At 38.9% G+C, this 12,891-nt stretch overlaps 1 protein-coding gene and 1 long non-coding RNA gene across 7 annotated transcripts in view; both read left to right on the top strand.

Moving 5' to 3' along the window:
* The window catches only part of LOC136373300 (uncharacterized), a 71,181-nt gene that overhangs the window by 47,963 nt on the left and 10,327 nt on the right, over nucleotides 1-12,891 (top strand). The gene's annotated exons all lie outside the window — the stretch shown is intronic.
* The window catches only part of LOC136373288 (integrator complex subunit 6-like), a 39,741-nt gene that overhangs the window by 23,066 nt on the left and 3,784 nt on the right, over nucleotides 1-12,891 (top strand). The window contains exons 8-13 of one of the 6 annotated variants that reach the window (XM_066338189.1): nucleotides 630-782; nucleotides 2,376-2,508; nucleotides 8,613-8,707; nucleotides 11,234-11,449; nucleotides 11,930-12,053; nucleotides 12,606-12,748. In XM_066338189.1, the coding sequence (XP_066194286.1) occupies nucleotides 630-782; nucleotides 2,376-2,508; nucleotides 8,613-8,707; nucleotides 11,234-11,449; nucleotides 11,930-12,053; nucleotides 12,606-12,748 (864 nt within the window). The other 5 variants (XM_066338185.1, XM_066338187.1, XM_066338186.1 and 2 more) reach the window with 5 other exon arrangements.

Here is a 12,891-nt window from a genome sequence, read left to right as displayed (position 1 = left end):
TAAAACTGAAACAGAAGAGCTACTCCCTGAAGAAAATGAGGAGAAAACAGTATTAATTTCTCCTTTTCTTACTGAAATGATCACATGTTTGGCATGCCTCACTGGCCTTTCTAAACATCTCTTTTATTAGGCATGTTCTGGTCCTGCACTTTACAAGTGCACAAGGTAGTATCTGTCCATTCCCCTTGCTCCCACCTCCTGATTAAAGAGGGAAAAAAAAAAGATTTGTAGAGAATTCTTTGTGAATTGAGTGCCGTCTCATATCTGTTTTTCTGTGAATTTCAAGCTGGGAAGAAGAGTTGAAGTTTCCTTTAAACCTGTCTGTGTTGTTGTAGCTTGATTGACATGAAGGCTTTTAAATATAAAGATAAATAGTGGCATATTAACCATGTTTTTCTCTTAGTGGGAAGAATGTATCAGTGTGTGAGCATTTTTTTTCAGTTAGAGAAATAGTTAATCTATATTCTGTTATGGGAGTTTGTATTTTATTCTCTTCAAAGGAATATTGTGGAAACTGAGTGTTTTAAGACTTAGAGGATGGTAAAAAACCTGCTTATGGATATTTTTAAGAGAATTGGTTTGTTTACCATAGATATGTTAAAACTCATACCCTTTTCCCTCCCTTTCAGCCTCCACGCACAGCTCACCCCGTGGTGAGGTTCTCCTGTGTGGACTGTGAGCCCATGGTCATAGACAAGCTTCCTTTTGACAAGTATGAGCTTGAGCCTTCACCCCTCACCCAGTACATCTTGGAACGAAAGTCTCCCCATACCTGCTGGCAGGTACTTGCCCTTTATTTGAGTCTAGAAATGTAATGGGTAATCTGAGGCTCTTCAGTCTTTGCAAGCCTGGAGAATTGGGGTTTGGTTTAAACTCTGCAGCAGATGAGAAGAAACATGTCAAGGTTTCACTTACCTCCTTTCTAAGAGAATTATCAGGAATCAGAATTGAGTGTTACCTCCACAGGCTCTGTAATCTCATTTAATTCTCTTTCTAGGTCCATCTCATTTTGCTAAGCAATATGCCCCTCAGCTTCCATTTCTGGCTAAATTGAAATTCTCTGCAGGCTTCCATTTGCTTATAGGGAAAACACAGCACTAGTTTCCATCATGTTACCTAATGAACAGCTGCAAATTATTTTCAATTGATGGTTGAAGCTGCTAATGGGAATTGAATGGAAGCTGTTGATCCTGTTGGCTAGATTTGCCTTGAAGAGGTCTAAGTTCTGTTGCTGAAATCCTTTGTCACATGCTCCTTTTGCAATTTTTTTATAAGTTTCTGTGTCCTCTGTAAAATCAGGCTTCCTTCTTGGTGGTGTTCCTTTAAATATTAGCCTAACGTGTACACCGGAAGTATGCTTAGTGTGATACTTCAGCTGGAAAGGTGAATTTGGAGGTGTCTCTGCTTTTGTATCCCTAATAAATACTACAACTTAGTTGAAAATATGACATGCATATTCAGAAGAAAAATTAACGTTACTTAAAAAAACCTAATTTCAAAAATGTCCTTTAAACATTCATAGGTACATGATTTGCCCGAGTTACTAAAATTACTCTGCTGTTTTTAAAAAACTACTTTTCTTTTCCCAGCTACACGTCAGACCCTTACAAATCAGGGAAATAGGCTCATTGTCATAGAAACCATGTAACAAACCCAGTTCCTTATGCCCTGAAAAAACAGAGGAAAACCACTTGCTATTTGCTGCAAGGTTTATTTTTTCCTAGGAAAGCTATATTTGACTTAGATGTGGGTTATTTTGCTTGCCTCAGTCAAGAACATCTACCATTTTTATCCTGTTCAAATATTGTTTACATGTATTGCTTTTCAGGGTTAAGACCCTCATATATGTGCACTTAAAAAAATAAAGTCAATTTTGATAATGTTGGCACTGGGCATAATCTAGATATTTCTTGGGTGGTTGTTTGTTTTGTTTGATTTATATGCTTAAAAACATTTTGCATTTCTTTTTATCAGTATTGTAAATATTAGTTGTGCTATTTTTGATTCAGAAGACTGATTTCAAATAGCTTGTTTATATTAACATTCCTTCAACAGATGTCCCCTAACATATTTTTAAAAATTTCAAAAAACTGTTCAGGACATCACTTCACAGTAGTTTCACTAAAGCAGTAAAGATTATTCTGTGAAGAGCATTTCCACACTTACTGGATGTACACTAAATGCTGCATGTCTCAGTTTTGTGGCTGGGGAATGTAAGTCCATACTCACCCTGATGTGTTCAGGTTTGTCTGTGCTTGATAATTTACTGACTTAATGCAGTTGGATTCAGATTGATTTTAATTTTTAAATGCCCCATGCTTAATATTCTTCACATTCTTCATTCTAATACAGCGATCTCTCTTATTCTTTGTCAGGTATTTGTGAGTAGCAGTGGAAAATACAGCGAACTTGGCCACCCGTTTGGGTATTTAAAAGCAAGCACTACTTTAACCTGTGTAAACCTCTTTGTGATGCCTTACAACTACCCTGTTTTACTTCCATTGTTAGGTAGGTAACACATCTGCATTGGACTGCCAGTGCAGCTGCTCCAGAGTAAAAGCAAAACAGTAATGGTTGGTGTTCTGACTTAGTTTGAGACGTTATAAAATAATGGAGATCAGAGAGTAGAGAATGTTGCAAACTCTTTTAACGTACTTTGGGAGGAGAGGATTTTCATACCCCCTCTCCCTTTTTTTCTCTCCAGCAGAGGAGGAGAGCTACCTGCTTCCAGTGCATGTTTGATGCTGTTCACCTCCTAGACACGTAGCCTCTTCCTTAACCTGGAGTAAGCTTCAACCTCCATTCTTTTTCCCTCATTTAGGGTGTGGTGTATCCAGGTTTTGCAGTTGCTCTTGTAGCAGCTTATTTTTTACTGGAAGATGAGATTCAGTGTTTGTCACGGGTGTTGGGAAGAGGGAATTCCCTAATGCAGTTTAGAGCAGTAAGAAGGAATTGAGCAGTGAAACTGCATTTCTTTTCTGCCCAAAGGACCAGGTTTTGGTTTTGTTTTTTTACTCCCACGGTGAAATTATTTTCTAAAGAAAGATGATACAAAAAGATGTGTATGAGTAACTGCCACAGTAATTGTGGTTGGTAGGAATCTGGCATAAAGGTAATGGCGGAGAGGAGTTTCCAGGGTGCCACTAATGCTTTCAGTTGCTGATGCTGTAAGGCTTTTTTGTTCTAGTTTTTGTGGGTGTGTTTAGTGATACAGAAGAACAGTGACCAAGAGAATTGAGTCTTACTGTCTTACACAGGATTTTTGTATTCATTTCTAGGAAAAAAAAGATCAGAACACAATTCAGGAATGCTTTTTCATAATCCTGGTCATAACCAAAAAAGAAAAAACTTGTGCTTGCTGATTATGTATCTTTTATAGTTATCTATGTAGCCTGAAAATTGTCCCAAAGTGTGCAAGGAGGATGAGAGTTTTGGTGACTTTGTGGTTCCTGAAATATTGCAGCAGATCCACTAGCTGAAAAGCCATCACTGATCCTAAATTAACTTCCCTGTTAATTTTGATGTTGACATTTACAGTTCTGCTGGGTCTTCCCCCTGCCTGGTTTTTTTACAGGGGTGTAAAGCTCTTCCTTCTCTTTGAGGAAAGCCACTTTTCAGTGTGTGTAGTGCTATTCTGCAGTTTACTCACCTGATAATCGATTCCTTACATTTCTGAAGGATCTTCAAAGGACAGTGAAGAGCTTCCACATTGCCTGAGTTGTGAAGCAGATGTTTTCTTTGAGGGCATGAATCCCATGCATTCCATGTTGTTCATACAAACACACACAGTGTTACCTTCAGATCTCCTTCCAGGACTTTGTTTATCCTTGGTCTCTAAGACATGGTAGAATTAAATTCTGTGGAATATACCTTCAAGACAAAAGTAAATCTGGGCCCTTTTCTATTTAGCAGTATAGAAAATGAGTGAGATGATAAGCAGCATACCTGGTAAATTATTTGTAGATGTTTTTAGCAATACTGACTGTATTTGGCTCTGTAGGTAGGTAGGAACACTCCCCGTGTCTCACTTCATACACACTAGTAGTGGATACTGATAGTTCAGCAGAGGACTGATTTGAGTGTATAAAACCAATTTTTCATTACTCTCACCCAGATTTAAAAGGATGTGAAAACTCCCAAGACCAGGAGAAGTCTGCTCCATTCAGCTACTACCTCCCATATTGGTACATCAGTGTGGTTCTAGTGGCTCCTGCCCTACTGGTAGAATATTGTGTTGGAGGACTGGTTGGGACAGTACCGTGGATAATCTGCCTCTGTTCCTTCTGGTGACTCCTTCAAAGACAAAACCACTTTACAGCTGTATATTTGTACTGTATTATCAAATGTGTTCAACCTTGTAAACAGATAGTAAGATGCTTAAGAATTTTTTGATTGCATTTTTGTTTTCTTCCTGCATTCCTGAGTAGGCAAAGTTTTAATTTTCTTTTTGAAAAATAGTGTAAGACAGCCCTAAAAACAGGTAAAATAGGTAGGCATGAGACAGCTTGCAGGTGATACTCGAGCAAACTGAAACAAGTTGTAATGGTCCGTGGCTGAAGGAGGTCAATTGTACCCCATCCTATAGCTTTGGTGATTTTGTCTTGGTTTCTGCAAGACTGGATTTGGGAATGCTGTAGCTTCTGGCTTTTAACTTTCAGAGCCTGCATTCAGAAGCTTTGTAAGGGAAAGGAGCTGATTAACAGGACTTGATAAAACAGTGGAGTCACACAGTCTGTGTGTTAATGAACTCATGCACTGGGTTTGGTTGTCTTACAAAAATGGTCTCTGGCCCATTTCCAGCAGTGATGGATAATGTGGGATGAGCAGCTCCAGTTTGCGTTCAGAAAACTGCAGAGAAGTCCTGACTAGCTTTGGTGGTGGTTTGCTCTCAAAACTGAGGAGGTGGGGTGCAGTTCTTTCTGTTCAGTGGGAGGCTGCTGAAGGCAGAGCTTTTCACAGGCAGATGCTGACGTGCTTCAATGCTGAATAGGTTGGCCCACAGGTGATAGAAATTTCCTCTTGAAAGATTGTTGCAAAGCTGTTGTACTTCAGGTGCTGTTCTGTTTAAAAACATTTGTACAGCCAATTTCATGAAGCAGAAGTTGAAGGAGGGGTTTTAGGGAGAGCTAAGTAAAGATGAGGTATACTTCTAAATGCTTCTGCCTTGCCTAAAATGTTTCCTTGGCTCCTTTTATCTGCATGGGTGGGAGGGCAAGCACTGCTGGGCAGTAGGAGTGACTTCATTGGGAGTGTCAGCAGAAGCAGCAGTGAAACAGCCATGCAGGAAATGCCTTGAGAAGGTGGTTAAATACCCTTTTTCTGTGGATCTAAATATGCAATAGAATGAGCACTTAGAAAATGTCTGCCTGTGAAGGACTGCAGCATGGACAGTTTCCTTTGATGCTTTTACAAGCTCTGTGAGAGAATCTGCAAGTAATGATTTTATATTTTGGAAACTAAGGGCTATGTTCTCACCAGTGTGAACACAGCATGCTCTGGGAGGGACAGCCAAATACATTTTGATACATTTTGTATCAACGGGGAAACAGTGACACAATACCTCTCTTAGGTAATGATGGATGCTGTTTTCCATTGCAGTGCCTTAATTTTGGCTAGATGATTTGCAGGGAAGGATACTGTTTTCTGTGAATATAGAATCATGAATCTACTACCTAGATTGAAGGAATGTCTCTATTAGTGCTTAATTAGGGGAATTACAGAAGTCAACAGGGAATGGTGGTGTACTTGCTCAGGTAGAATTTATTGTGAGTGGTGATTTAAAAAAAAATTACTTTGGGTTACATGGTGCATGAACTGTTTTAATTTAGGCTCCAGCTGAACTACTTAAATTATCTGCTAACTCTCTCTCATGCCCTCTTTTTTTAACTGTTCACTGATCTTAAAAGGTGCATCCAACCCCCTTCTATAGTACTGAGTGTTAAAAGTGTGTATTTTTGTCCTGTTTGTCACAATTTGGTTGTTTCATACATTAATCTGAAGTGGATAAAGACTTTGCAATACAGTTTTCAGTAAACTGGTCTGTGTGGTTTTACCTGATTCCTTGAGTTGCAGCTTGCAGCCTATTCCTAATGGTTTTTAATACCATGTTCCAAATTATACAGTGCTTTTAACTCCCTCTGAGTTCAGAAATAAAAAGAATTCTGCATTAAGTGGACTATACAGAAATGAGTATCTGAAAATAATTAGGTACAAGTAAAACTAAACTATGTAAGGATTTTTTTAATACTTTTTGATTTTTATCTGCAAAAGTTTGGGGTTTAATCTGTGAAAGACATAGTTAACTGGATTATTGTTAGTTTGCTTATTTGTGTAAATCATCATGTGCAGCCCAGGCCACAGGGGAGAAAGTGCCTTTCAAGTGCCTATTTTGCAATCTGCTGACAGTGTGTGTCTCAAACTAGAGGCAGAGGCAGGTAAGATGCTGATGGTGAAGTTCTCTTTAAACCTTGTGGCTGTGTTTACCACCCTTTTGAGAGGGTGGCAGTTCCTGCAATGAGTTTGTGCTGTGGGGATTTTAAAAAGCTGAAGCTCTCCATAGGTTTGAGAATTTTTTCCTAGGATAGCAGAGATCAGGGAGGTGCTTTTGCATTTGATGTCTGGGAGTAGAACTGTGCTGTGGATCAGGACCCCAGCTGGCTGAGCTGAGGAGTGGCTGTGCCGTGTTAACACTGTTTTACACCACAACGACACAGACTCCGACTTCAGAAGGCTGAAAATTACTCCTTTGTTTTTGGGATGTGTCTTCCTTTTTATACTATTCTACACAGACCAGTTCAATTGGTGAAACAAAGACAAACCTCTTCAATCACATTGGTCAGACCAGAGGGATATCGAGAAGAAGTCCCTCCTAGGGAAAAGGATGTAAACATAGGTACAGTTACAAAAACACTTCTCTTGTTTACAGAAAATTCCCTGGGAAAAGAATTTCAAAAAACCAAAACATTTCAGGCACGAACCAGGGCTACACCATGTCACAGTACCATGCTCTTACTGGTACAACCTCACAGTGCAGCAAGTGAGACACTAATCAAGTGCTGATAAGGGGTTTAAGGTTCAAGCTGTACTCAACCAGCCCATAGACTGTGAAATATTAGGACATAGTATAATACTGAACATCTTGCTTTGTAAGTTTTTTGAGATTTTATGTTGAATTTTGAGAGGAGTGTAGTTTAACTTGCATCTTGCTGCAAAATGGTAATAGGTCTATGAGAGAAGAATGAATGTTATTTTATATTTGCCATATATCATGATATCATCCCAGGTTCTTTTGTATAATAGTGCTAAGCTTGAAGTATATTGAGATTTTAAATGGAATTTTGATTTGTTCTCTCCAACTCCAGCCCACTTTCTTCAGGCCAGGGAAGAGAAAAAGTAGCATCTGTAGTATGGTTTTTATATGTAATCCAGAATTCATTTAGATTGGAAAATACCTGTAATTGAGTGTGGTTTGTTTGTGAGAACTTGGGAAGTAGTATTATAACATCTGTTCAATTTGTGCAGAGTACTGTGCAAGTCAAATTTTCTTCTCCAAATATATTTTCCTGAAAACTCAATGTGGAGAAAATAATTTCCTTGCTACATCTGTCTTTTGCACACCCTCTTCTGTGCATCTCTGTCTCCTGCAGCTCTCCCCAGCTAATTTTTGGACATCCCTTTCTCCAGACCTGCATATCCTTCCATTAGCCTCACTTTGCCAGCATGCTACAATCCTACTAAGAAGAACCTTTATTTCAGTGGGTAATTCATAATTGCAAATGGTAAATTGCAGGATGCTGTGTTTGGTGTAGAGACCACAGTCACAGTTCACAGTGTGCACAGCAAATAGGCCCACGCTTCACCTCAGCCATTCCTAAATGGCCAGGTGCACACCTGGAGTGAGCAAAGTGCTTCTTAAACAGTACCCAAAGGAAAGAAATCTCTGGTTGCTCCTCTCTTAAAGGACAGCAGTTTTTGTAGCTAATTTCTGTCTCTTGTTTATACCTGTGGGAGACTTTGCTGCCCTGGCATGAGGCAGGTGTTGTAACTGGAGGTAACCCTTTGTCTGCTGGGTGCAGCTGCTGCTGTTGGCAGCAAGTCCAGCAAAGCTGGCCAGAAGGATTGCCTGATTGGACTTTTTTTTATTCTTTCCCTTTGATGCCAAAGAATATTTTTACTGGAGACCAGAATTCATCATATTGATTGAACAGAAGAAAGATGGTTTGAAAGTGGGAATTGAACCAAATTAATGTTGTTTGATTCAATCAAATACAGGGACTCCCTGATGTACAAGAGAGAGGCAAGGGAGGTGAAACTCTTAACAGATGGATCTGTTGCACCTTCCATGCTGCTGGTAGTTAAGTGCAGTGTTTTAAGTCTGGTGTACCTTGTAAGTCTGCTTGTAATGGGGACTTGCTATGGTTTGCCTGCTGCAGCTAGGACTGGGGATTCCCAATCCTTCACACCTCCGTTTAAGAGCAGTTTTTGGGAGGAAGCCCCATTGGGAGATGGGTGGGGGGGAAAAAAACAGGGGGAAAGCTGGCACGTGGATTTTGGACAAAGCTAAAGGTCTGGGACTGTATAAATGACACCTTCTTTTGTTTTCCTTCTTGCAGATGACTTGTTTAAGATTCACAAACTTAAGCCAAATCTGAAGTGGCGACAGGCTTTTGACAACTACTTAAAAACAATGCCTCCTTACTACTTACTGGTATGTTCCTCTTCACATCTCATCCTGTGGGGTATAATGGCTGGTGTGACCAGAGTCCTTTGCATCATACCTCTTCCTAGTAAATTTTTTTTACATAATTATGGTGATATTTTAGGTAGTTAACATTCTGCCTTTCAGAGGTATGTAGATTAGAGCAAATGTTTTTTAAGAATTAATAAAAATTGTAGTAGTTTTGTAGTAGTAGTAGCTATGTTAAGATATTAAGTGTTTAATAATTGTGTTTTTTGATCAATAAATATTAAATGAATTTTGATTAAAAGTACTTCAGAACATTCAGAGAAGCCGAATTTGGCATTATTTTTGTAACTGGATAAGGAAAATGCAGATAAGGTTATTTGTTAATGTGAGTGAAGTGCTAGGACTTGGGAAGTTGATATTGACTGGGCCAAATAAAGGGTGGAGGGAGGCACTGTGTCACCTTTTATGTGTAGCTTGGACAATGCACTTCAGTATGGACTTGTATCATCCCGGCTATTCTGGACCTGAGCCTTTGAGTGGAAATTGCCAGTGGCACTGTGCTGTGTGGTGTTTTGGTGATGTGGCATAATGTCCCTTGTGAGCTAGTTAGACACCAAACTCATTTTGCATGTTATCTGAATAGACTTGAATTTTAGTGGCCAAAAGTGGAAAAGCTAGAGCACTAATCTATGTGCCTTAGCTTCCTATAATTGAGTTTTAAAATTTCTTTTTTAAATATTTATTCTCTTACTATTGTGTATTTTGTTTTCCTTATAGCCATTAAAGAAAGCCCTAAGGATGATGGGAGCTCCAAATCTGATATCAGATAATTTAGATTGTGGACTTAGTTACAGTGTTATCTCTTACCTTAAAAAACTCAGCCAACAGGTAGTATTGATGAAACCTTTGTAATTAGAAGAGTGTTGATTATTTAGTTTGTGGTAATCTCATTATAAAGCAGTTAATCCCTGTGGGAGTTCATATGGGTGTGCAGCATATATTATGATTGAAGATTGGGGAGCATTTCCACTGCAAATATGGATGAATCCAGTATGGTTCTGTAGCCAGTGATTGTGCCTTCTGTAAGTGATGGAGAGGAATGCAAATGAAATCTCTTCAGCTATATTTTAAATATCTACTAGACTTTAAACTCCAAAGATAATCACTAATTGGATTTATGGCTGCTCTTGCCATTGTTCTTCACAGCTCAAGTCAGAGGCTTGCTTTCAGTCTCATGTTTATTTCCATGTGTCCTTTGGCAATATGTATTTTCCAAAAAAAAAAAGTGTGTTCTTGTCCGTGGGGAGTAAAATTACAGTTCAAGCTTTATATCTGAGCTTCCTGTTTCCTTCAGGTCAAAGTCTTTATGTGTTAAGTGTGACCTGGTGGGAGATAGTCCTATGTATCTTTTTTTCTTTGCCAAGACTGCCATTCCAGGTGTAAGGGCCTGGAAGTTCTTCCTCCTTAGCATAAAGGACTCTTAAAACAGCAGTTCAATATCTAGAAGGCAGTGGGGAAGCAGTGCAGCCTTTAAAATTACAAAGAAAAAGTCCTCCACCTTAAAGAATGCACAAAATACATCCCAGAGCCTCTGAATGACTGAGCATCTACTAGACATAAAACTTCCTGAGGTATTTTGGTAATCTAATGATATGGAAATTCATATGATTTATCTGCACTGAGGAGTTGGAATGACTCAAGATGGCTGCTGTGGCTCTCACAGACGTTCTCAGCACATGGAACAGTTTGAATGTGTGGAATGCATTATAAGCTCCTGTATAGGCACAGGCAATTCCAGAATTCTGCTGTGTTCCTGCTGTCCTTAAATTCAGTTTTCCACAGATAGTGAAGCAAACTCTGCAGAGGAGATCTGGGGGAAGTGGCTTGCAATCAGAGTGGGTTTTGGGGTTTTGGTTGGTTGGGTGCTTTTTTTCCTTTGAAGGTATTGCTAGTGGGTAAAAAAACCTTAACTCTGAATACAGTTAGAGCTTAATACAGTAAAATTCCCTGTAGCTGTAATAAGAAATCTGTGCTAATTGGAGAAGTGATACATTTTTAGAAATGTACTAATAAAACAAATTTCTTTTGCAACTTTTCTCCCTTATATTGTTACAAACATACAGGGCAATCCTTAGTTCATAGGTTGCTTCAAAATTAAACTGAAATGATATTATTATATCTGAATAATACTGTTTTAGATACAACTTTATTGTAACCTAAGGCATCCTACCTTCCATTTTGTTTTTTCTTTCCCTTTAAAGATGGTTCTTCAGAGACAAGAGAGTCACAGACTTGCAGCAAAATCAGGGATATTCACAGATCTGCTACTGGCATATAAATTTAGATACACTGGCTAAATATTTTTCCATATGCTAGCACATTAGGATTACTTTATGCTTGAGATCTAATCTATGTAATCCAGTATATCCCTGGGTAGGTAGCAGGGAACTAAATTTGTAGTTTTATTCTGCTAATGTACTGTGTGTTTTTTACTGGGAATGTGCAATGCCTGCTGATTCTTTAACTCCCGATGTGATTCCATTTTAGACAAAAATAGAATCAGAACGGATAATAGGTTCAGTGGGTAAGAAAGTTCCACAAGAAATTGGAATAAAAGTGAAAAATCACTCCAGTGGCCTCTCCTTGGTACACAGTAGGGATTTTAAACAACTGCTGCAAGGGATCACTGGGAAATCTCCTCTGAGACTGTCAGAAATGAATGTTAAAGAATTTGCTGGATTCCACATAGGACTTTTAAACAAGGTAAACAGCACTGTGATCTTGCATGACTAAGCAGTTAATCTCATCTGTTTTAAATGGGTAACTTTTATGGACTTAGTGTAGAAGGAAGTACCTTTGCTGAACTGTGATGAGTACAGCATAGACATAAGGAGAGAGAAGAATAAATGCAATGTTTTTGCACTTGATTTTGGGACACTGTTTGAAAACCCTATGGTTGTAAATGAAAATTACTGTGTTTTAAGTGCCAATCTCTGCAAAAGACAGCTGTTGTTGTTCATCCACGAATTAACGTGCTTACGCTTAATGGAGCTGAAAGCACTAATGCTGAACAAGCTTGTGTTGAAAAGACAGCCACTGAGCTGCTTGTAGGCAGTTATGAAACTCTAAAGTTACTTAAGAATATTTTTTAAAAGTTAATAGTATTACAGTTCATAGTGGAATTTCTCCGTGTATGAGAACTGATGGATTAACTGAAAGTTACTTATTTTGTTACAAAACTAGGATTTGAAACCACAGGCATTCAGAAATGCATATGATATTCCTCGTTGCAGTCTTCTAGACCAGCTAACTAGAATGAGAACCAATCTTCTGAAAACACACAGGCTTATCTTGGGGCAGGATGAAGGTAAGGAGTCACAGTTCTTCATCAATAGTTTGAAGAGAATACAACTATTTTTGTTATTTCCTTAAGGTAGTGGGTTTTTGTCTGGTGTGGGAGCAGAAGTGGCCATTGCATCCCTTGCTGAGTCAGACAATGTCCTTTTCTTGACTCTGAAGTGGAAGGAAGGAAATCTTTGCCTTCTGTCATGCAAGATGTCATGCTTGCTTTGAAATTTAAAATAAGTTTCATGGGAGAGCTTTCACATTCACCAGGGTTTAGTTAGACGTGTTATAAAGTGATGGGGGCTTAAGGCAGAGAGGAACTGTCTCTGTTTTTTGTGAGGTGCTGGTGGTCTAAAGATGCAGTTGTCTGCAATTAAACATGCTTATTTTTTATTCTTCTGCGAATTAAGCTCAGCTCTTGCCAGGCTTATTTCCACAATTGTAGTCTTCAGCTCATCCTCTGTAGTCAAAAGGAATAATCAGTTCTAGTTTTTAAATGCTAACACTTGAAATTGAGGTGTGAAGTTTGTATTCCCTTAATTTTAAAACTAAATTTAGATCTCTTCTGTTGCAGACTGCCTTCATAGTGTTCCTGTTGCTCAGATGGGAAATTACCAGGAGTACCTGAAAATGATGCCTTCACCTCTTCGGGAAATTGACCCAGATCAACCCAAAAGGCTCCATACATTTGGCAATCCATTTAAACAGGACAAGAAGGTGGGGGGGGGGGAGGGGCTTGCTGCCTGCTGTGCCTTTATATTTAACACAACTTGAAATAATTTGTGAGTAGAATTTCTCCCCCACAACTACAATATATTGCTAACCTGTGGAAAGGAGGGATGTCTCCCATGTGGTCCAAG

Source organism: Sylvia atricapilla, chromosome W, assembly GCF_009819655.1.
Source record: "Sylvia atricapilla isolate bSylAtr1 chromosome W, bSylAtr1.pri, whole genome shotgun sequence".
Classification (NCBI taxonomy): Eukaryota; Metazoa; Chordata; class Aves; order Passeriformes; family Sylviidae; genus Sylvia; species Sylvia atricapilla.
The sequence above is the reverse complement of the archived record's forward strand: the minus strand, read 5'-3'. Positions and strand labels throughout refer to the sequence as shown.